Source organism: Vigna angularis, chromosome 3 (assembly GCF_016808095.1).
Source record: "Vigna angularis cultivar LongXiaoDou No.4 chromosome 3, ASM1680809v1, whole genome shotgun sequence".
In the NCBI taxonomy this organism is placed as follows: domain Eukaryota; kingdom Viridiplantae; phylum Streptophyta; class Magnoliopsida; order Fabales; family Fabaceae; genus Vigna; species Vigna angularis.
This window is the reverse complement of record NC_068972.1, coordinates 35,713,311-35,736,306: the sequence shown is the minus strand read 5'-3', so window position 1 is coordinate 35,736,306 and position 22,996 is coordinate 35,713,311. Positions and strand designations below refer to the sequence as shown.

Sequence of the window (22,996 nt, the reverse complement as noted above, 5' to 3'; positions counted from 1 at the left end):
GATATACTTTTGAGATGGTTGAACCCTGTCTCAGCACAAGTTCCTATAATGTAACCCATTTCTTGTAGTTTTAAGGTTTCACCTAAGTTTTGTATAAAATCATGGCCTTTCATTAACAAATTTTTACTTTAGCTTTTTGGAATTTATCACTTATACGGATCAGCCTTGCCTTAAACCAAACTTGCTTCTTTTGTCTTCCACCTTGTCATCCATTAGTTGGTTTAGTTGAGTTGAAGGTTGTCCTTGGTCAATACTATAACAGAATCTCAAAGACCCAAAGAAAACACTAGCTCTCTTCACTCTTTCCAAATCAACCCTCATCTACTTCTACTCTCAACTCATTTGTAGTGTCAACTCCCTTCTACTTTAAACTCACATCCTCTTAACACAGTCTAAGGAATCCTACCAACCTTGTCTATTGTTTCAACAAATCCTCAACTCCCCCACTCATTTTCTTTACTTGATCTTCTTTTAACCATGCAAAAAGCACAAATTAGGGAGCACATTACTAGTAACAAATATTGTGAATTTTGGATTTGATCTTTGATAGGAACCCAAGAAACAATTCTGAAAATGAAGTTCTATTCCACTATGAGGAGCTCATAGCTGTTAGGGGGAAACAATCCACACTAGTCCAGAACCTACCTCTCTGCACGCACACACTTCCTGCCAATTTTCTGCTTACTCTCCATACTACTCCCTGCCAAATAAACCATATCTTTTCACTGTACTCATGGTCTTCCTAGGTATAAAAATTGGATTTTTCCAAAAAGAATTTTAATCAGTTAAGTAGCATTTGTAAGCAGCAGCTCAAAGGCAGCCTATAACCCTTTCAAAAATTCGTGTACATCATAATGAGTGCTGCTAGCAGCTCCCACTGCTTGGTTTGTTTTCCTTACTCATTAATTTAAGGCAAGGTTTAACAAACACAGTTTCTTCATGTTTATATACTAGATGTTGAGTCTGTACAAGTACCAATTGATGTGCATTCTACAAATGTAGATGACACTTTTAAAGACAGAGAAGGCCATTTTCTTTTCTACTTTTGTCATCTATTTATTTGTTATTTGTTTACTATAAGAGATGAAGTTATCAAACCAACTTGATTTTCAAAAAAATGTGTATGGACAACATGTAGAGATTCTTAAATGAAATAATACCTTTGCATTCAGCTACAGGTGTGGTAGCATAAACCCACGCTAAACGGGTTTCATGAGTTACCTAAACTTTCTTATTACTTATCCTTGAAGGAAAACTTGTAACACATAATTAATTTAGCCTGGTATTAACTACTGGCTAATTTTTCGTTAATTGGTATGTATACAGAACATGGATCATGCTCCACCAAATCGTTCATGGATGTACGATAGGTGTTATAGAGGAAGAGGTGCTTTGAAAGAGTCTTTTGTATTGGGTGTTGAAGAGTTTATAAAGTAAAGCTTGTGAACAAGAACGTTATCAAAGAGATGAGGGACTTCGATGTCCATGTTTAAAGTGTGATTGTACAAAGATTCTGCATGAAAGAGTTGTCAAGGTTCACCTCTACAAAAATGGTTTCAAGCCTAATTATTTCATTTGGGAGGATCATGGGGAAACCATGGCAGAACCTGATTTAGATAATGATGTCACTTGGAGGGGTGTGGAGACAGAAGGTGAACCAAATGAACAAGTTATGACGATGGAAGACATGGTGCATGATGCTCTTATGCAAAGACAACCCTTGCAAGCATCAAATTCTTCTAACATGGAAAAGGCTCCAAATGAAGAAACTCAAAGGTTTTATAACCTTTTGTTGGAGGCAAATACGCCTTTGTATGAAGAAGCATCGGACTCCAAATTATCAATGTGTGTGAGGCTTTTGGCTTGCAAGTCGAATTGCAATATTCCTAACCAATACATAGATTTTTTTTGAAAAAATGCTTGTGGATGTAACACCCATCAAATCTGGTTTGCCGAAAACTTACTACGATGCAAAAAAGATAGTGTCGAAGATAGGATTACAGTCGTAGAGGATTGATTGTTGCGTGAATGGTTGCATGCTATTCTATGTTAATGAATATGGTAAGAATGATAGAGCGTTGGTTGAATGCAAATTTTGTGGGAAGCCAAGGTATCAACAACATAAGATAGGAGCAAGTTCTAAAAAACAAGTTCCTGTTAAATCCATGTTCTATTTGCTAATAATTCCAAGACTCCAAAGAATGTATGCCTCAACAGAAACTACAACAGAAATGACATGGCACCATCACAACAGGTCGTCAAATGGTGTTTTGCGTCATCCATGCGATGGAGAGGCATGGAAGCACTTTGATAGAGTACATCCTGATTTTGCCATTGAGCCACGCAATGTTCGCCTTGGTTTATGATCTGATGGTTTTAACCCATATGTGTAGGCATCAAATATACCATATTCATGTTGGCCAGTAATTGTGACGCCGTACAATCTTCCTCCAAATATGTGCATGTCTAAACCCTACATGTTTTTGACTTGTCTCATTCCGGGGCCATTCAATCCAAAGGTAGGCATTGATGTATATCTAGAGCCCTTGATAGATGACTTGAAAAAGTTATGGAATGGTGTCCTAACATACGATATTTCAAGACGACAAAACTTTAACATGAGGGCGATGCTAATGTGGACAATTAATGATTTTTCTACTTATGGAATGTTGTCTGGTTGGAGCACTCATGGTAAACTGGCATGTCCACATTGCATGGAGTATACAAAGGCTTTTAGATTATATCATGGACAAAAAAATTCGTGGTTTGACTCCTATCGGAGGTTTTTACCAAATGACTATGCATTTAGAAGGAATAGGAATGCTTTCAAGAAGCGGAAAGTAGACATGGATGATGCGCCCCCATATCTGCTGGAACAGAAGTTTGGAATATAGTCAATGGTTATCCTAAAGTAACTGATAATGGTGCACCAAAAATAGATGGATATGGTGAGTGACATAATTGGACAAAAAGAAGTCTCTTTTGAGATCTACCCTATTGGAAGGATAATTTGTTAAGGCATAATCTTGATTTCATGCACATTGAGAAAGATTTCTTTGACAATATCTTCAATACTGTGATGAATGTTGGGGGGAAGACAAAAGACAATGACAAGGTCCGAATGGATTTAACTTTGTATTGTAGACGAAAAGATTTGGAGCTAAAAAGTCATAGTAATGGAAAGATGTACAAGCCAAAAACAAATTATACACTTTCAGCAGACCAAACAAAACAAGTCCGTCATTGGGTAAAAGATCATAGGATGTCTGACGGATATTCTTCTAACTTGTTAAGGTGTGTTGATGTGAATAGGGGAAAGCTCATTGGGATGAAAAACCATGACTGTCATGTGTTTATGGAATATTTACTTCCTATAGCGTTTAGTTCTTTACCAGTTCATGTTATAAATCCAATTACAGAAGTTAGTCATTTCTTCAAAGATTTGTGATCTACGACATTAAATAAGGATAACCTTCAGAAGATGGAAGAAAACATTCCAATCATTCTTTGCAAGATGGAGAGAATATTCCCCCCCTCATTCTTTGATTCTATGGAACATCTCCCTATACATCTTCCATATGAGGCAAGACTTGGTGGACCTGTCCAATATAGGTGGATGTACCCATTCGAAAGGTGAGAATATCATGTTGTACTATTGATCTTAGATGCCATATTTCATGATCGTAACATACGACTTTCAAAATTGTAGGTTCATGGGATAAGCTAAACGTTCAGTAAAGAATAAAGCTAGGGTTGAAGGATCTATTTGCACATCATATTTGCACAAAGAAACAAATCATTTTTGTTCCCACTATTTCAAGAACTTTATGTTAACACCACAAAGCAATAGAAATGAAGTAGAGATTGAAATTTAAAGGACAACATTATCAGTGTTTAACCAAGCTGGTCGTCATTCCGAGAGGGAATTAACTCATTGGCTAAGTGACGAAGAATTGAGATCAGCTCATGTCCATGTCTTGATCAATTGCAATGAAGTTCAACCTTATCTTGAGTAAGGCTCCAAATAAAATGTTTTTCTTAAGTTTTTGTTTTTATCTATTAAATTGATATTGACCGAATATCGTCATACATGTGGACAACCCATTCTTACATACCTATCAACTTTCTGAGTCAAACAGTTTGACACATACATGCAAACTTCCCGTTGTGGTTCAAGGATCAAGTATGACTTATGAAATTCTTCCCCACTCATTTGTCATTCACATATTTATTCATTTAATTATATTGAATAGGTTCATATATTTTGTGGTTGTAGGTTCATAACGATCCTTTAAGTGTCAGAAACCAACATCTTAGAGATTTATCACTTGGTCCTTTAAGATGTGTAAAGGAATGACATACCTAATTTGTGAATGGATATACATTTCATACCCACATGGAGCAAGGGCAAGAGGACGATAAATAATGGGGTTCATGTTAAAGGCCTTACAGAAGGGGGTGAAGATAATTTCTATGGTGTCATTAAGCACATATATGAGCTCGAGTACAATACCTCAACCATTGAAAAGAAGTGTTAACGGTTGAAAATACTGTTATTTGTGATGTAATTTTGATACTAAATACACCCTTTTTCACTTAGAAACTTGCTTGGACTCATGTTTTTTCATTAAGTTGTGTGAATAAGAGAGTTGAGGTTGAATTTGATGATTTTATGACTAATTTCCCTTGTTTTGATAGGTAATGAGAGAATGCGGAAAGCAAAGATGAAGTGCTAATGAGTTAGATCTCAAAAAGGCCTAGAAAAGCACCTAAAGGAGGAACCGCATGAAGCTTGGGTGCCCTATCTAGAGGCTTAAGCCTAGGAAAATCGACGTCCATCGCCTGGGCGCCCTCCTAGGCCGCCCGAGCGGCGGCCCCCAAAGCCTAGGCGACCAATTGAAGGCTCAAGACCTACATGAGGATCGTCCACCGCTCGGGCACCCTAAATGGGGCACCCGAGATCCGTGCGTCGCAGATTCGGCCCAGTTTTTGCTCTGTTTTGACTCTTTTGGACCGGACCCTATTTCTACTCTTTCTGACTTTATTTAAAGGACCCAAGCACTCTAGGTTTTGTATCTCTGGCTGGAGCAACACAACATCACACTCTTCTACTCTCTAAAGGCAGATCTGGAGGCGGGAGCTTCCTCTCCTACTCTTAGGGTTTCACTATCTCATGCTTTTCCATTATTCATATAGTTTATCCATGTCTATGGGGAACTAAACTCTATTTGTTGTTGGGGGATGATGTAACCTTGTGAACTCTTATGTATTTGGATTGATTCTTAATTTATATGCTTTTTCATTATCTGTTAGGGAATTCATCTGTTTTAATGTTTGCTCTATTTAACTCATTTAGTAGCATGATTTATGAATTGCATGGGTGCCGGGAGGTTCCTTACAATTCAGGTTCTTGTTGAATTCTCCCAAGGGTAATATTTCTCAAGGATGAGGGTATGAGTACTTGGTCGTCTTAAGCTCTTGATCTTTAGACTTAATTTTCTAGGAATGCTAGGAATTGCACGAACTAGGAATTAAGGCAGGCTTATTGCGCCGAGGGATCGGGTTCTAAGTAATTTAGTGAGTGACGTTAACATTAATATAAAAAGAAGAATTCTTATATACATGAGAGTAAACTTGGTGAAATCAAACCCTAACAACATATTCATCTCATATTAAACCACATCTGTTCATCTATGTGTTACTTTACTATTGATCAATTTGCATTCATATTTAAGTTTATGTCTTTGCATTTGAATCCAACAATCTTGTTTTATTTAAGTCTTAATTAATCGAGTTATCACACAACTGTTTAGTGCCGAGAGTCCTCTGGGATACGATACTTGGTCTTACCATTTTATATTACTTGTGCGATTTGATACACTTGCCAATCCATCAACAAGTTTTTGACGCCGTTGCCGGGGATCAAAAATATTGTTAACAAGAAGATTGTATTATTTTATTATGATTGGTTTGATCCATCAAGAATAGGGACAAGAGTAGATTCAAAGTATGGCATTGTGGATATTTGAATGGATAAAAGATATGTTTTGTTTGATCCTTTTATAATTGCACATAATGTAGAACAAGTGTATTATGTACCATATCCTGCATCACGCACGGACAAACGGGGTTGATGTGTTGCAATAAAGACCAAGCCTCGAGGTCGTATAGATTCTAATGAGGTAGAAGCCGAAGTGTCAAACCAAGTGGAGGAAATGTCACATGTTAATGACATAATTGAAGTTCAAGAAGTTATCTGATTGCAAGATATAGAAGCCGGTCTTGAAGGAGTGGACCCCAACAATGTACCATCAGTTGAAGGGTATATGGATGAAGAAACAAGTGAATCGGAAGAAGAATGCAATGAAGGAGGACAAAGTGAAGATGAGGACGAAGATTCATTTAACAGTTCTAGCAGTGAATAGAGTTAGGTTGTGTTGGTGTATTTAGGAACTTGTTGAAAATATTGTCATATTTTGATCATGGTACAAACATTCAACAGAAAAAATGAATTATGCAAAAATCCTCTCTTTCTCTCTTTGGTGCACCCATCTATCAATTTCTATGTGACATATGTTAGATGGGAGAAAGAAAAAGTGATGAAATCATTTATCTAATTGCAATTTGCATGTTATACCAAGACCCTTTGTGTTTGAGTAGTTATTTTCATGATTCTATTTGCCCTCATTATTGTTGCTGCCACAAAGATGCATAATTTTTTTATTTTTTGCTACAATGCTTTTGTGTGGATAAAAAGTTGAATCATGTGCTCATCACAACTGCATCGTCCCACCATTATTCCTGAATAGTAAATACCCTTCCACAAAATTAAAGGGAAGAAGAGAATATTATCCCAAGTTCCAATTTCTTATCCCATACTTTTGCATCATCATCATCTTCTTCTCTTACTTTTCCTTTCCATTCAATTCTAAGAAGTATATTCACCCAACAATTTTGTTTTTTTGTTCAAGAATATGGCATCAGGTGGTTGTGACCCTCCTCTTCCACCTTCAGGAAAATCAGATAATGAGAAGGGGAAGAAGAAATCTTATGTGGTGAAGTTGTTGTCCCGTTTAAATAATGTCAATGTTTCAAGTACGCAGCCATCTACACCTACCTCTACCTTTACACCTACCTCTACCTCCACTGGTAGATCTGTTCCACCACCATTTCAAGTTCCTGGCTTCACACCTACTCCACCATTTATTCCACCTTCATTGGAAGTTCTTGCCTTCACACCTAGTCTAGAACAAGTTGTTGTTGATCAATGGACATCACTCTCCCCCCATGTTGGTTCTAACCCAACAACTCCCACAAATATTGCACCATCACCTCGTACAGTAGATGCAGGTCCACATTCAAGTTCAGCCGCTAATGAGTTTGAAGATGTTTCCCACTCTCGTCCAATCATTACACCTGTTGAGGAGGGTAACAAACATTTTAGATAATAATTTAATGTACAAAATCAATTTAATGTTGCTACAATTGTATAATGTATTATTCTAATATTTGACTTTTATTTTGGTATAGGTTTTATCCAACAAAAACGACATCCAAAGCAATCACAACCACCATCAAGCAACAATTTGATGAGCCATGGCTGACATAAATCCCTCAGAAAGAAAGAGGTCTTTTCTTTGAGCGTTTTAAGGTATACTTGTGTTTGAATAAAAATTTACATTATGTACCACAACTTATTTTAAATGGTTGTATATGTGGCAGGGCAGTGTCAACCAGTTTTTCTTTATCTTTGATCATTTGAATTCACTAATATATTTCTTTTCTGTTTTGAGTTTTCCTTTTCTGATTTAGATATGATTATGTTGAAGTATCATTTTTAGTTTTCTAAAACTTTATTGTTACAGTAGTTTTATATACATTGTGTACACTACTATAGTTTTATATCAAAATGTTATAGTTTTATGAGGACCAAAAAGTTATTTAAGCCTTAAATTAATCTATACATAAAGGTTTTATTTTTTGTGTTTCCAATTTCAACCCTTTTATCGCCATCTAAGTTTGTGGTTTAAGTCTCTGGATCAACTTCGATGTCTTCATTATTTCAGTGAATTTGGACTGTTATTAAGTTTTTCTCAAGACATAAAACTTGGTTGTAGAGACTTTGATATATCTCAAGAATCAACAACTATTAGTTAGTGCTTGCTTTAAATTTCAATAAACCGTTGTAAAAAGCCATTGTAGTATGAGTTTATGTGTTTGGTTTTGTCTGGTTGTTCTCTTTTCCTGCATGGAATTACTTGCAGTCATTCTAAATGGCTTAGTGATAACATGTTATGTTTTCTAGAGTATTATTTATAGAATTTCAAATTTGCCAATCAGGTCTTAACTTCCTTAGGGAGTGTTGAACAATCGAAAAGAGAGAAATATTGAATTGACACCCTGTATTTCTTGAGATAGCTATTGAGAAATATATGTTTATGTGATGTTCTATTTAAGTACTTATAGAAAAGGGAAATAAGAAAGCAAAACAAAATTAGTTCATTGTATGTTCAATTCCATCTAACTATATTAGAGCAAATGGTCCAAAATATATACTTTTGGGTATGATTTGATGCCAACCCTATCAGTTCTTTACATACCAGAATGTTGTTTGGTGAGCAAATGGTTAAAAAGATAAAATAAAAACAGTCCCAATTTTTTTCTGCTGGCTATATACATGCAAAGTTTTGAAGCATGGAAACTACCTCAATCATGGAAACTATTTTCTGCTATCTTTTTATATCAATGTAAACCTAACCTATTAGTTGTAATAACAGAGAAAAGTTTCATGGAGGAGTGAGCATGAGGAAAAGGTAAAAAGAAAAAAATTCACACCAAAGCATCTCATAGATTATCAGAGGTGTTTAGAAAAGCTCGAACAGAAGGGAAAAAACCTAATTGGATGGGGATAGTGTTTGGAATGATCTTTTGGACAAGTGGAACATGCCACTTTATAGATAGAAGTGTGAAACGACCAAGAAGAACAGGACATCTAACAAGGGTGGTTGTTTGCACACTAGAGGATCCATTAGCGTGCATGAGCACGCTATTCGTCTGGTATGATGACATCTACATTTATTTTTTAATTTCTAGTCATAATAAACTTTAAAAATATTTGTTGTTAACAACTTATATTCTGTTTGCTTGCAGTCACAAGAGCTTGGTCGGTCAGTGCATGTCGATGAAATATTTCAGCAAACACATATTCGTCAATCAACAAGATAATTTGTCGATGAAAGGTCTAGGCGGACACATGTTACTTTCTACTAACTCTATTATATTCTTTATTATGTTTTAAATCTTAGTTAGGTCTATCTATTTAACGATAATCATCTATTCATTTAACAGGAACAATTTCAAGCAAGATTTTCTGAAATAAGATCTGAGACTACATTTGTTGGTGCTTCAGCATGTACTCCCCTAGACCCTACAGAGGAGGAAAGATTGAGGAACCAATGTTGGTTGGAGGTTGCGGGTGGAAGGTACAAAGGACATGTATACGGCATTGAAAACATCATTGCTCAAGATGACTGTGTCAATAGTTACATACAACAGACACAAACATCTTCTTCTCAACAACCGATTGTAGAGGACATTTTTAACCTCCAAACACGAGTATCAACCCATGATGACCAACTTCGACAGATGACCTCTCAATTTCAAGGCTTTATTGGCGTCATGATGCAGTACCTTCCGCCTCCTACAGTCACAATTGCACAACAATTTCTTCAATCCCAAGATCAGCCACAAACTAATGTTCAACCACAACAACCACAACAAGTAACGAACCATCCAGAAGATGGAAATGTTTATCGAGATTACTAGTTATCTTTTTAGAAGTAGGGCATCTATAACTCAAACTTATTCCCTCAAGAACTTATTTGATGTTATTTGAACTTATGCTAATTAAAAATTATGTAAACTTCCCTATTATGATTAATGTTAAATGCTTGTTTGTGGGTTTTAAGACTTAATTCATATGTCAAATGTTTGAATGGATATAATGGACAGGTCTTGTGAATTGGTTGAGGTTTTTTATATGTGATTTGTCTGTTTGGATATGCGCAGGTCTGTTATTCACATAAATGGAAAAAAATTATATATAACTTATATATAAATGATCCGTATATAACTTATATACAGATGATCCATATATAACTTATATACGGATGATCTGTATATAACTTATATATGGATCATCCGTATATAACTTATATACGGATATATCCATATAAAATCTTATTTACACTCCAATTATATATGAATTTTTGATCGTTCGTATATAACATCACTTTATATACGAATTTTGGAAATTATATATGAATTTTGGTTGTATATAATTGTGTTTTTTTTTGTAGTAACTATTTATATCTATTTTTATGCCAGAGAAAATTTCTTGCTTTTATTTGATTTAGAAAGATTGTGTCTTACATATTATTTTATCCTCCTTTCAAAGTAGAACACTACTAAATAAAGAAGGAAAGTAAATCTTATCCTTTCTCGAAAAACTGAACAAATGGTTCTTTCACGTGAATTTGAAATAATTAGAATTCTTGGGTTTAAAATAAATAAATAAATAAAGTAAAAAAGAACAATTATAGAAAAAACTACCTGAAGTTCTTTGGGGACAGTGAGAACTAAGGCTTTCTTCAGTCGATTTTGAATACAAACCTTGTCGCTTTAACGAGTATCATTATACATTCCATGTTGGAACTTGAAAAGTTATTAGATAATCATTTTGAACTCTCTAGAAAAATGAGCAAAACAAGAAATTGAATTCATCAAAGATGGTGAAGAATTTTTGCTCAATGGATAGTATTCTCATGTCACTAAAACCTTCAATCTATTTGCAAGGTGTCACTAGAAAATAGCACTTCCAAATTTGTTTGTTCCATCAATTCAAGTGACAAACCCTAATAACATGTTGCTACCTTTTGTGGCGTCAACATTATGATAATTATGTGTGATCACCGTCATGTATATATATTCATGTGACATATATACCCCATTTGAAGCTTCCAAATTTCTCTTCATTCATTTCCCTTCACCAAGAACTTGCTAGAGTATAAAACTAAGAAAAAGCCACCATGATGAACAATCCCTTTCAACATGAAAATTTATGAAGGGTAACCCTAAATCAACTATTAATTGGCCCAACTTTTCACCAAGTATAAACATGTGGCAGTTGCTTAAATGATGCACTACTTGTTCAAATCTTGATAATTGACAAGTTGACCTTGGAGATGGAGATGGATTAGGTCGAAATCTTGTGTTGATTAGCATTTGACAAGGATTACTAGAATGTTCATTTTAATATAGTGAAATTAGAAAAAAAAAGTTAACCCTTTTATATGTTATAAGTTAATAGACATGTATCCCCCAATTTTATTTATAACTAGTTTTTATTAAAAATAACATCAACAATGAGGTTATTAAAAATTTTATTCTCAAACACTTCTCGTGCTTATAAATTATAATTAACTCTTTATACAAATATTTGTCATATTTGAAATTTAATATCTATTTTATAAGGATAAAATCAAAAAGTGATTGTCAATCACTAAATAACAAAAATCTAAAATTTTAAAATCGATAGAATTTGTTTTTTATAAAAACTGATACTATCTAGTTCCTGACACAGAGTAAAATGCACATGCTAATATTCAGTCATCTAAACTATGAAAAAAAAAATAACATTAGGACTAATACTATGACCCTTTTAACCTGTGGGTTCATATGGGTTTCTCTTCCAATAATAAATTGATATTTTGCATGTACATTTATCTACCCTTTTAAACAATCAAATCATATCATGAATAGATTAGCTTTTAAAAATAAAATATTAGTTGTAATAAAGAAGAATGAGACCCACAAGCATATCATTTGAGAATCTCCATGTAAATGTACCTTTATATTCATCATAACAGATAGAATGAAATGACATAAAGTAGTGTTAACTATTATTGTTCAAATGATAAACGAACTAATCAAATTCATTTTATTTTTCTTAAGAGACATAACTTTTGTAGCGTCTTTTCAATTACATTTACGTTTTCTTAACTAAATTTAACTGAAAACACTTTTACTTTCCCTTCATCTAAATATAATTCTTAATTTAAACGCAATAAAATTAATTTATCATATATAATTTCTTTAACTTTTGTCCAATTCCATGCACGACAATTTCAAATCATGTTCAAACATTAACATATTCCAAAGGAAAAAAACCAAGTAATTTAACTCCAAAAGAAAACTATCTACTCTACATACGTAATGATTAAATTAGTATAATATTTTGGTTAACTTAGTGTAATAGTTAATTTCATATTTAAACTAATATATTAAATAGAATAGATCTAAATATTATATAACTCTTAGAAAGTCTTCTTAACAATTATCAACTCTAAAATAACATGAAAAACCAATTTTTATTTAATTATGATGGGAAAACATAAATCTTCATTATTTATTTTAAGATCATACTACTTTAATTAAACCAGTTGAATATTTTAATTAAATTAATTAAATTATGAATTAAAATATATATTTTAGTAGTATACATTTTATATTAAGCGGTAAATAAAATATGGATGCAATTATAAAGTATTATTATTATTATGAAAGTAGTTTATTGTGTAGAGTCTAATCTGATTCCTCAATGATTAGATATCTCCATACACATGCTGCTCTGAACTCTCCACCCTTTCCCTATTTATACCCTTCATGGTTCCCTTCACCCTCTTCACTCCTCAATTCAACTATAAATCTCTTTTCTCTCTATCTTTCTCTTCACACATATCCTTCATCAAAAGTCAATTTCATCACCCTCTGTCACCATCAATCCACTCAACATACTCTTCACCTCTAAAGAACACTGTTTCACACAAATCAAAGGTTGTCTCAAGCCAACAAAAAATGCATGACATTTGTCTCAACATGGCCCCAATGGTTCAGAACTTCGACCCTGAGGATCTCTTCTCAAGGCGTTGCATTTGGGTGAACGGACCTGTGATAGTAGGTGCTGGTCCTTCGGGTCTTGCAGTGGCTGCAGGCCTCAAAGACCAAGGTGTTCCATTCATAATCCTTGAGAGAGCAAACTGCATTGCCTCTCTCTGGCAAAACCGCACCTACGATCGCCTCAAGCTTCACCTCCCCAAACAGTTCTGCCAGCTTCCAAACTTCCCTTTCCCTGAGGACTTCCCTGAGTACCCCACAAAGTTTCAGTTCATAAGCTACCTTGAGTCCTATGCCAACCACTTCAACATAGCCCCACAGTTCAATGAAACAGTGCAGTCTGCAAAGTACGATGAGACCTTTGGCCTTTGGAGGGTCAAGACCATCAGCAGGAGGAAAGGCCCCTCCTCAGCTGCTGAGTGTGAGGTCGAGTACATTTGCAGGTGGCTTGTGGTTGCCACCGGCGAAAACTCAGAGAAAGTGGTGCCTGAGTTTGAAGGGTTGGGAGACTTTGGTGGCCGCGTCATGCATGCTTGTGAGTATAAATCTGGAGAGGGTTTTGCTGGACAGAAAGTGCTTGTTGTTGGGTGCGGGAATTCAGGCATGGAGGTCTCGCTTGATCTATGTAACCACAATGCAAAACCTTCAATGGTGGTTAGAAGCTCGGTGAGTGCTAAACACTCTCAGCATTTTTATATGAACATAACTCAGATAGAGTAGTTCAGTATGTGTTTTAAGTTATTGCTTTACATTCAGAATTAGAGTTTCACTATAGAAAACTTTTGTTACATGCTCTTGAAGTGAAACTCTAATTTTGTTCTTTCTATTTTATCTGATAGTTTTGTTTTGTTTCGTGATATATCAGGTTCATGTTTTACCAAGAGAGGTTTTTGGGAAATCTACTTTTGAAGTTGCTGTGATGTTGATGAAGAGGTTACCTCTGTGGATGGTTGATAAGATACTGCTGATTCTGGCACGTTTGATTTTGGGGAATGTTGAAAAATATGGTCTGAAAAGGCCTTCTGTGGGTCCTTTGGAATTCAAGCACACTGCAGGGAAGACCCCTGTGTTGGACATTGGGGCCCTTGAGAAAATTAGATCTGGCAAAATCAAAGTGGTTCCTGGAATCAGAAGGTTTTTGCCAGGGAAAGTGGAACTTGTTGATGGCCAAGTTCTTCAGATTGATTCTGTGGTTCTTGCCACTGGTTATCACAGCAATGTACCATCATGGTTGAAGGTTAGTCCTTCTTTATTCAACTCATATTTATTCTATACACTTTCTCCTGCATTGGATTCTTGCTCACAGTTATGGATTGGGTTTAGCCCTGAACTTTCTCTCTCCTTCTCAATAAAACCAAAAACCATGTTAGATTGCTAGTTTTGGCAGCTGGTTTTTGTTTTTCTTTTCTTTGTAAAAGTAAAACACATGTTTCTCCCACTATTCACACTTTCTTTTTAGTTCAGTTATCTTATATCAGAGTGAAAAACAGTTTTATATTATTATTTAGTTATAAATCAATAATATGATTGAATATAACTCTACATAGTAATTTTTAAAGTAAAGGTAGAAGTTTTCTTCTGTTGTTTATCTCAGTTGTTGTGTACCCTTAAGACTGAGACACCCACAGAGCCTTCTGGCCCTATTGAAAGACCAGGGAAGGTGTGTGTCTGTGTGTTGGGAGAATCAATTTCAATGAATTCTGAAAATGCTCCAAATGTGTAGGCATCTCTGTAGGTACTTGGTTGCTTAGTACACATTATCATGTTTCTCTTCTAGGGACAAACAACTTAAATGCAGTGACTTGCATGAGTTTTTGACTTAGTGTAAGTTATCTAAAATGCAATGTTATGTGTGGTGGTTGATCAGGAAAATGAGTTCTTTTCCAATGATGGAATTCCAAGAAACCCTTTTCCAAATGGGTGGAAGGGAAAAGGTGGTCTTTATGCAGTTGGATTCACAAGGAGAGGCCTTTCTGGTGCATCTTTGGATGCAATTAATGTGGCTCATGACATTGCCAAGAGTTGGAAAGAAGAAACAAAACAGAAGAGGAAAACTGTGGCAGCACGTCACAGGAGGTGCATATCACACTTCTAATAATCAAGAAACTCACTTTGATCACAACCATTTTGAGGTTGTTTTGTTTCTTTCTCATCAATCCAAAACATAAAGAGATCATGCTCATAACTTACAACATAGTACAGTCCCAATACCTGTTTAACTATGTTTTCAGTCACTAAAGTTTAGGGTGAATTCGGTTTTGGTTTTTCAAATTCTAAAAACAAATTCATTTTAATTTCTTCAAGTTAATGTATAGGAGTATACTTTTTTTTAAATAGCTAAAATGATTTGAGATACCAAAACCGAATTTATTTTAAACTCTAGAAAACTCAATGCATAGTTAAACTTTAAGAAAATTTAGTAAGTGTGTGATCTCCCACAAATAAGCTTTGTTTCTTTCTCTTCTTTAGGAAAAAAATATGTAGTAAAAAAAGGTAGCCCTCTCCTTAAGGAAACCTCTCTGTGAAATTAATTTGGCCATTTTGTACAAAGGAAGATGAGGCTTGTTTGCTTCTTTTTTTGCTTAATGTAATTGTTTATTGTATTTTAGTTGTAAGGAATATTGATTCATACTTGATTAATGTTGAATTACATTATTTATGTTTAATTAATAAAGTCAATGGTCTTTCTCTCCCTCATAATATGGTGTCGTTTCTAGGTCAAAGACAAAGTCATTCACAAGACATGTTAATGGGCTTTTGTCCAACAACATTGGCCCAATGAATATTGACATCTTTCAAAGCACATGGACAGATATCCTAATGTCAAAAGAAAATTAATTAATTTGAGAGATGCTTTGGGATAGGAATGAAATTGAAAAAAGAAATACAAGTAAATTGACTCTTCTGCATCATATAGTAAGATTTTTAATGCTTATTTAAGGGATATTCATGTGGTCAATGGAGAAAGAGAGAGAAATAGCTCATTGACTATGGAGATTTACAATGTGCCAAACTGAATATTTAATGAAAAAACATGGACATTATTTTTATCAAGGATATAAAAAAATTTATTAAAAACAAATTAAACGGTAAATATAAGCTCCTCTTTTATAATGACATATGAAGTTCATTTTCAAATATGCGAAAAAAAAAGTACAAAAGCAAGTATTTTAGTTTTAAGATAAATAAATAAATAAAATATGCAACACAATTATTGTACAAGTGCTGTCGAAATGGGTTACTCAGTTTGGTCTGCCCGATTGATCATAGGTTGGTCATTTAGCGAGTCAACTCAACCTGACTCACTTATTAACCAATCTACAAAATTTAAATCTGATGGTGGGTTAAACGTGACTCAATAATTCACTTAATTACAAATTATTTTTTCTCCCATCCCAAAAAAAAATAACAATTTTTTTCTAATTGAAATCTAAATAAACTTTAATCCAAATACAAATGAAAATGATGTTAAACTCCATATATAATCTAAAATAAATAAAAAATATAATACAATCCAAAAGCACAAAAATGCAAAACAAATTACTATCTAATATCAAATCATTATTGTCTTATCTATTTATAATACTAAAGTCTTGAATGGATAAATCCACAATGTATGAGAGTTTAGGTTTAGGGTTTTCATTTTTTTAATATAATTTAACATTTATAGGTGAATTGATTAGTCAACCTAGCTCACCACGGATTCAACTCAAGTGAGAAGAATTCTTAGTAAGCTGGGTTCAATTTTGACGTGTGCTGAAATTTATAATTTTTTTAAAACTCATCTTGACTCGAACTCATAATAGGTTATATTGGCCCCTAGATTTTAACCCATTTTAACAATATTAATTGTAACAACGAAATGAATATAAAAATGTATAAGAGAAATGTCAATAACTAGAGACACACCCAACTAAAACTGGGAGTGGACATTTATATTCTGATACTGCTAAAAAAACACTAAATATGCTATTTTTATTCTTAAATTATTATAAAAATTTGTATTTCATTCCTAAATTAAATTATAAGCTATTTATATTTTTTTTTTGCTTTTTATGAGAGTAATATAAAATATCTTTTAAACAAAGGAAATATAGAATGTTTTCACAAACAAAGTTATATGATAAACTATAAAACAAATTTCTTAAATTATAAATTTTGTACATTCTTATCAAACCAAATTTTATCTAGCACTTTATTGTTCAAAATAAAAGTAGTAGTAAGATTGGCAATGCATTATCGTGTATAGTACATCACCTAAAAAATGATTGAGTAATTTAGCATTTGAGAGTATACATTTTACCTTCTCAAGTAATGTCTTGTTCATCCTCTCAACTAAATCATTCAGATGAGGAGTTTTAGGAGGAGTCATCTCATGTGCAATATCATGTTATTTGTAATAAGCATCAAAGGATCCACAATACTTACCACCAATATTGGTATAGATACATTTCAACTTCTTGCATGATTGCCTCTCGACCAAAGCATGAAATTCTTTGAAGTTTTCAAGTAATTTATCCTTTCTTTGAAGTGCATAGACCCCTAACTTTCTAAAACAATTATCAATAAAAGTAATAAAGTAAAGTGCACCATTGAATGATTTTACCTTCAACGAACCACAAACATCATAATGCACCAATTGTAAAAAATTTGTCTTCCTTGAGGTTGGATGCTTCTTGAAGGATACTCTAGTTTGCTTCCCAACCATATAATGAGAATATTTCGTCAATTCTGCACTTTTTAACCCTTGAAGAACATCGTTGTTAGCTAAACAATTTAACCCTTTTTCACTTATATGACTGAGTCTTCCACGCTACAAGGATGCCTCCATATCCATGGTATTTAGTGTATTTAGCAACCAAAGATTTTATCCAATATAAGTTGGTTTTTCTTCTCTAGCCATAACCAAGTTACCTTTGGTGAGTTTCCACTTTCTAGAACCAAAGTATTATCCTAATCATCATCATCAAGCACATGCACTAAGATTAAGTTAAAATGGAATCATGATCATTTTTTACTCCTTTAAGGAACAAATGTATTCTCATGTTATTTTGCAAGCAAACATCACTAACATCAATCACCTTAAACACACCCTCATTATCCATCTTCAACACTCTAAAATCACTAGAAGTGTAAGATGTGAAGAACTCTTTCATCGGTATAACATGCAATGTACATCACTATCAATAATCTATATGTTCTCAACAATTACAAGTTTAATTGACTCATAGTCACAAAAAAGAACAAGATCACCACCTCTAATAGTAGTGGTGACACAACCATCATCGTGATCATTCTCTCTATACTTGCCATTCTTGCCTTTGTTGTCCTTTTTTTACTTAACACAATATTCCCAAATATGCCTAATTTTGTTACAATAATGGTACTCTATATTCTTCTATCTTGAATTGAATTTGCTTCTACTCTTCTCTCTACCACCTTTTAGTTCCTTTTTCTGATTTATCCCCCTAATTTCTATGACAAACATATCAAACTAAGACAAAGAACTATGCGTCTTCCTTCTCATCTTTTCATCAAGAGCACCGCTCTTTTCCATCTAAAAATAAACAATGTCATTCGGAGTTGAGTTTGTAACTAAGACTTGAAATATCTTCCAAAACTCCGGTAGAGTATTCAATAGCCATAGTCCCAAAACTTCATCATCAAAGTTTATGCTCATTCTTGACAATTGATCTAGGAGCCCTTGAAATTCATTTAAATGATATGAAATGGAAGAATTCTCCATATACTTGAAATTCATCAAGCAAATCAACAAATATAGTTTATTATTGTCCGACTTAGAGATAAATAAAGACTCAATCTTTTCCCACAAAGTTCTAGTATGTATCTTGTAACATCTTAAATTTATACTAAAATAATTCAATATTTTAATACTTAAAATTCTAGAATACATTATATTTCATATACAATTAATGTATTAAAGTTATATTATTTATATTTCATTTTTTTACAAATATATATATATATATATATAAGTGAAACTAATTTCTTGGTAGGAAGAGACAAAGTCACTGATAATTCTTGTAGGTAAGATGCAATGAATGAAGAAGATTGATGGCAAATTATTAGCTCAAATCCTACAAGATAACCTAGGTATCCTATAAAAGGGGTTGATAGCGCAGTGGAAGGAAAAAAAAAAGAAAGGAAAAGGGTGAAAGAAAAAGAAAAAAATTATGAATTTCTTAATGTCATTATGAATTTTGATATCTTAAAAATTAATACAAAGCATGAGTAACTACGTCAAATATGATAAAAGTTACAATTTTCCACATCAAAAGATCAAAATCCTGTAATTGGATCAATGAGATATTATGGTAGAATATAAGAGATATGGAAGGTTGATTACACTAAGTTTTCTGTTGCACTCTTCAAATGTAAGTGGGTCGACAATAAGAGTGGTGTCAAGATAGATGAATCTGGTATGACACTAGTTGATTTTCGAAATGTTGGTTATGGAGACGAACCGTTTATCATGGCATATCAAGCAAGTCAGGTTTTTTATGTCAAAGATCCTACGTCTGACCATTGGTATGTCGCTATTCAAGGAAAAAGACAAATTGAAGATAAAGAAGAGCATATAAGTAATCTTCATATTGCTGACAACCATCTATTTAAAACAATAATTAATTTGGATGACGACCCTCTAATTGATGATATACAAGCAATTTAGGAAGATCACAATGAGGGAATATACATATGACCAATCCATATAATTATGTATGAATTTCATGTTTGTGTAAATATTTATGGCTTTTGTTAAATAATATATGTTATTTTATAAGTGTTTTATTAATCTTTCATCTTATTTATTGTGACAGATATATGGCTGAGCCACCTCATTCGTTATTGTGACAGATATATAGACGGACGAGAGGAGCGACGAGGATACGACAGCTTATACTTAGAAGAAATGCAGGTGAGAGGACACCTGTCATTGTTGACGTGGCCATCTGGCACAAATGCAGATGTATTTAGGTCTTACCTTGGAGTGCTAGCACATGATTGTATCTCTATACGTACTTCATCCTTTGACCATGTATTTGAGGCTGATCGGAATCTTATCTGGCTAGATTTATTGGTAAGTTAAACAATATTGCTCCAAATTCTAGATTCTACATATTGATAAATTTATATTGATATAAGGTTATTACTTTCTTTGTTGCAGATGACATTTGATATGCCAAATGTCGAGAGCCTAAGGAGTAGGTGTTTATCTGCAATTGCAGAAATATTTCGGGGGTTTAAGACAAAAATTGACGTCCAAATATATATTTGGAGCAAAAAGTAATGAAACTCCATGTTCTAAATATTCTGCAATTGACGAAGAAACATGATGTCAGTTTGTACAGCTTAGGACATCCGAGACGTAGCAGGTAAGTGTAGGTAAAATCATTCAATTCATCATTCATAATTTGATATCATAAAAATTGTTTCATTTTGTCACAGGAAACAAGGTCAAAAACACAAGGTATAAGTGCTCAGAATAAAAATTCACACCTACTGTCTCGTGGTGGATACAGGAAGCTTGAGGAGAAAATAATGAAGCAGAAGTCAGATAGTAGACTTTCACTTTCTAAGAATGGTGACCCTCCTCCTCCTCCTTCACCACCATCTCGACACGAGAAGTGGAAGTTAGCCCGTTTAAGATCATTGGGATCCTACACTTCCGACACTGCAGAGAGATATCTGAAAGAATTGTAAGATGTCATTTCTCATATTTAAACAACATTTTTGTTATATATATTACATACATCTTTCAAATAATTATGAAGTTTTGTTATGTTACAGGACTCCTTGGTTGAGCAGAGCTCCCAAGGTCAATTCACACAAGAAGGTCATGAGGATATTCTTGCCATAGCTATTGGACGACCTAAGCACCCAGGACGGGTGCATGCTGCTGGGACTGGCATAGGCATAAGACGGTTCTTTGGGTCTTCCTCGTGTCCATCTTCATCCGGATTAAGTAAAGAGAATGAACAAAAGCTGAAGGAGGAAATAAGAAAAGAGATGAAGCAGGATATCACAAAGAAGGTACGGACAGAGTTGTATGATGAAGTTGCTGAAATGGCTGCGCGCTAGTTCCAACAGCGTTATGAGGATTATGGCAATCGTCCTCCGCCATCTCTTGTAGCAGAACATGTTGTGCCCCTTACAGGTAAACTTAATAATTACTTTTGTTTATTAATTTACTTTTTCTATAACCTAACATTTAATTTGACAGGTAGAACCAGCAAAGGAAGTTGCTCAGCTACCGATGCCCTAGGGGACGACATGGACGACACTTGTCCATGTTAGTTATATATTATCTCTGATGTCGGGACCATGCTAGTGGCTCGTGGCACAGTTTATGAGACAGCCACTATAGTGCATGGTGTACAACTAGTAGAAGATGAGGTCAAGGTCACGGTGGATGAAGTTGTCGTACCAGATGTCGTTCTTCTTGTGTCTACAGATGAGTTTTTCACTATGCAAGAGGCATTTAAGTCCTTTGTCGCCTAGCCTAGACATTTGGTTGGTGATGTATCTGATCCCCCGGTAAACACTCATACTATATACTTCTCAATTTTAATATTTACTTCTTATTGACGTCATAACATAACCATTTTTTCATGTACTAGCAGACATGTCAATAGGGAAGTCCTAAACTGAAGAAGATTCATTTATCTAAGGACGACCCTCTTGGTGCGTTAGACGAGCTTTCTAACATCATTTCAGAAGTGTCGATGATTGGACACTAGGATTCTACTACATTTGGAAGAGAAGCTCAGATCTCATTGTACTTGCATCAGCAAGATGTTAGGGAACTTGCGTCAGGGAGAGAAGAAATTAATATTACACTCATTCAGCTGTGGATGATGTAAGTTTATGAGAACTTTTTTATATAATTCTTTTTTATCAAGTTACTTATATCATATTATTTCTTCATTTTAGGTATATGTTTGATGTTAGTAACAAGAAGGGGTTCAATGATGTATATGGGTTCATTGACCCCTCTATGACTCATGAAAGAAATAAATTTGATGATATCCAAACATACATCACCACCTACTTTGCAACAAGGAAGGAGATATATTTTCTCCCTTATATACTTGGGTAAGTGAAGTTTGTTAACTTTAAAGTTTCATTTATTAATTTTGGTATATGACAATTAAGTTATTACCAATTTCAGGCGTCATTGGCAGCTACTTATGATCTCCATACCGGAGAACACTGCTTTATGGTTTTTTTCATTGCATAAGTCTCCTCCCAACCCTCTTAAACATGTAGTAGATCGGTAAGAACATCAATGTTTCAACTTTATTTGTTATATAAATGTATGCTAAAGTAATTTGTTTTAGTAGTTCCCTTGCAACACATATGATGTTATCTGGGAGATCTACTGCTACAGCTAAAAAGCTTGCATGGGTTCTCCTTAAGGTTTGGTATTTTAGTCCATACTTTGTTACATTTTGTTTCATTCCAATGATGTTACTTAACATTTTATAATTATGATGATATATTGTAGTGTAATAGACAACCGGGGTCATATGAATGTGGTTACTACATCATGTTTTGGATGATGACCACTATTCGTGCACATTACACCAGTGGATAGCAAACGGTGATATTTAGGTTTGAATTTTATTTTCTCTACAGTTTAGATTTCATATACACTAATTGAAATCATTGTGTTTTATGTAGAGATTCAATATGATTGCTCCAATTCTAGAGAAGTCACTTAAACTCGTGAGGAAAGCACTGGCTAAATATGTAATTCAATTATATAATAGTATGTAGTAGATATTAGGATATAGTAAGTTCTAAGTTTATGTTTCTAAGTTGTTTTATGCTTTTATACATTGTTATTAGTTTAACTTTGTACATTGCATTGATTTATGCTTCAAAATTGAGTTATGATTACATTGATTGATTTATGCTTCTAAGAAATTGATTTATGATTACATTGAATGTATTTATATGTTAATATAATTTTCATTCAAAATATACGCTTCTAAATTATTCTAGACTGTTCTGGCTGTAA

The 22,996-nt window shown here is 33.9% G+C and overlaps 1 protein-coding gene and 1 non-coding gene across 2 annotated transcripts; one reads left to right on the top strand and one right to left on the bottom strand.

Moving 5' to 3' along the window:
• Nucleotides 1-813: 813 nt before the first annotated feature.
• LOC128196045 (U12 minor spliceosomal RNA) lies at nt 814-916 on the bottom strand. The gene has a single exon (XR_008248145.1). It is a non-coding gene; the product is annotated as a U12 minor spliceosomal RNA (small nuclear RNA).
• Nucleotides 917-12,768: 11,852 nt separating this feature from the next.
• On the top strand, nt 12,769-15,464 carry LOC108325662 (probable indole-3-pyruvate monooxygenase YUCCA3). Its single transcript, XM_017558757.2, has 3 exons — nt 12,769-13,620; nt 13,820-14,191; nt 14,822-15,464. Exons 1-3 carry the CDS (start codon nt 12,916-12,918, stop codon nt 15,047-15,049), a joined length of 1,305 nt encoding a protein of 434 aa, XP_017414246.1. The 5' UTR covers nt 12,769-12,915; the 3' UTR covers nt 15,050-15,464.
• The last annotated feature ends 7,532 nt before the right edge of the window (nt 15,465-22,996 follow it).

Excerpts from the sequence above, each read along its gene's own strand:
- LOC108325662 (XM_017558757.2), top strand. The coding sequence starts at position 12,916 with ATGCATGACATTTGTCTCAACATGGCCCCAATGGTTCAGAACTTCGAC. Across the intron at positions 13,621-13,819 it reads CAATGGTGGTTAGAAGCTCG|GTTCATGTTTTACCAAGAGA; the intron begins GTGAGTGCTAAA and ends GTGATATATCAG. Across the intron at positions 14,192-14,821 it reads ATGTACCATCATGGTTGAAG|GAAAATGAGTTCTTTTCCAA; the intron begins GTTAGTCCTTCT and ends GTGGTTGATCAG.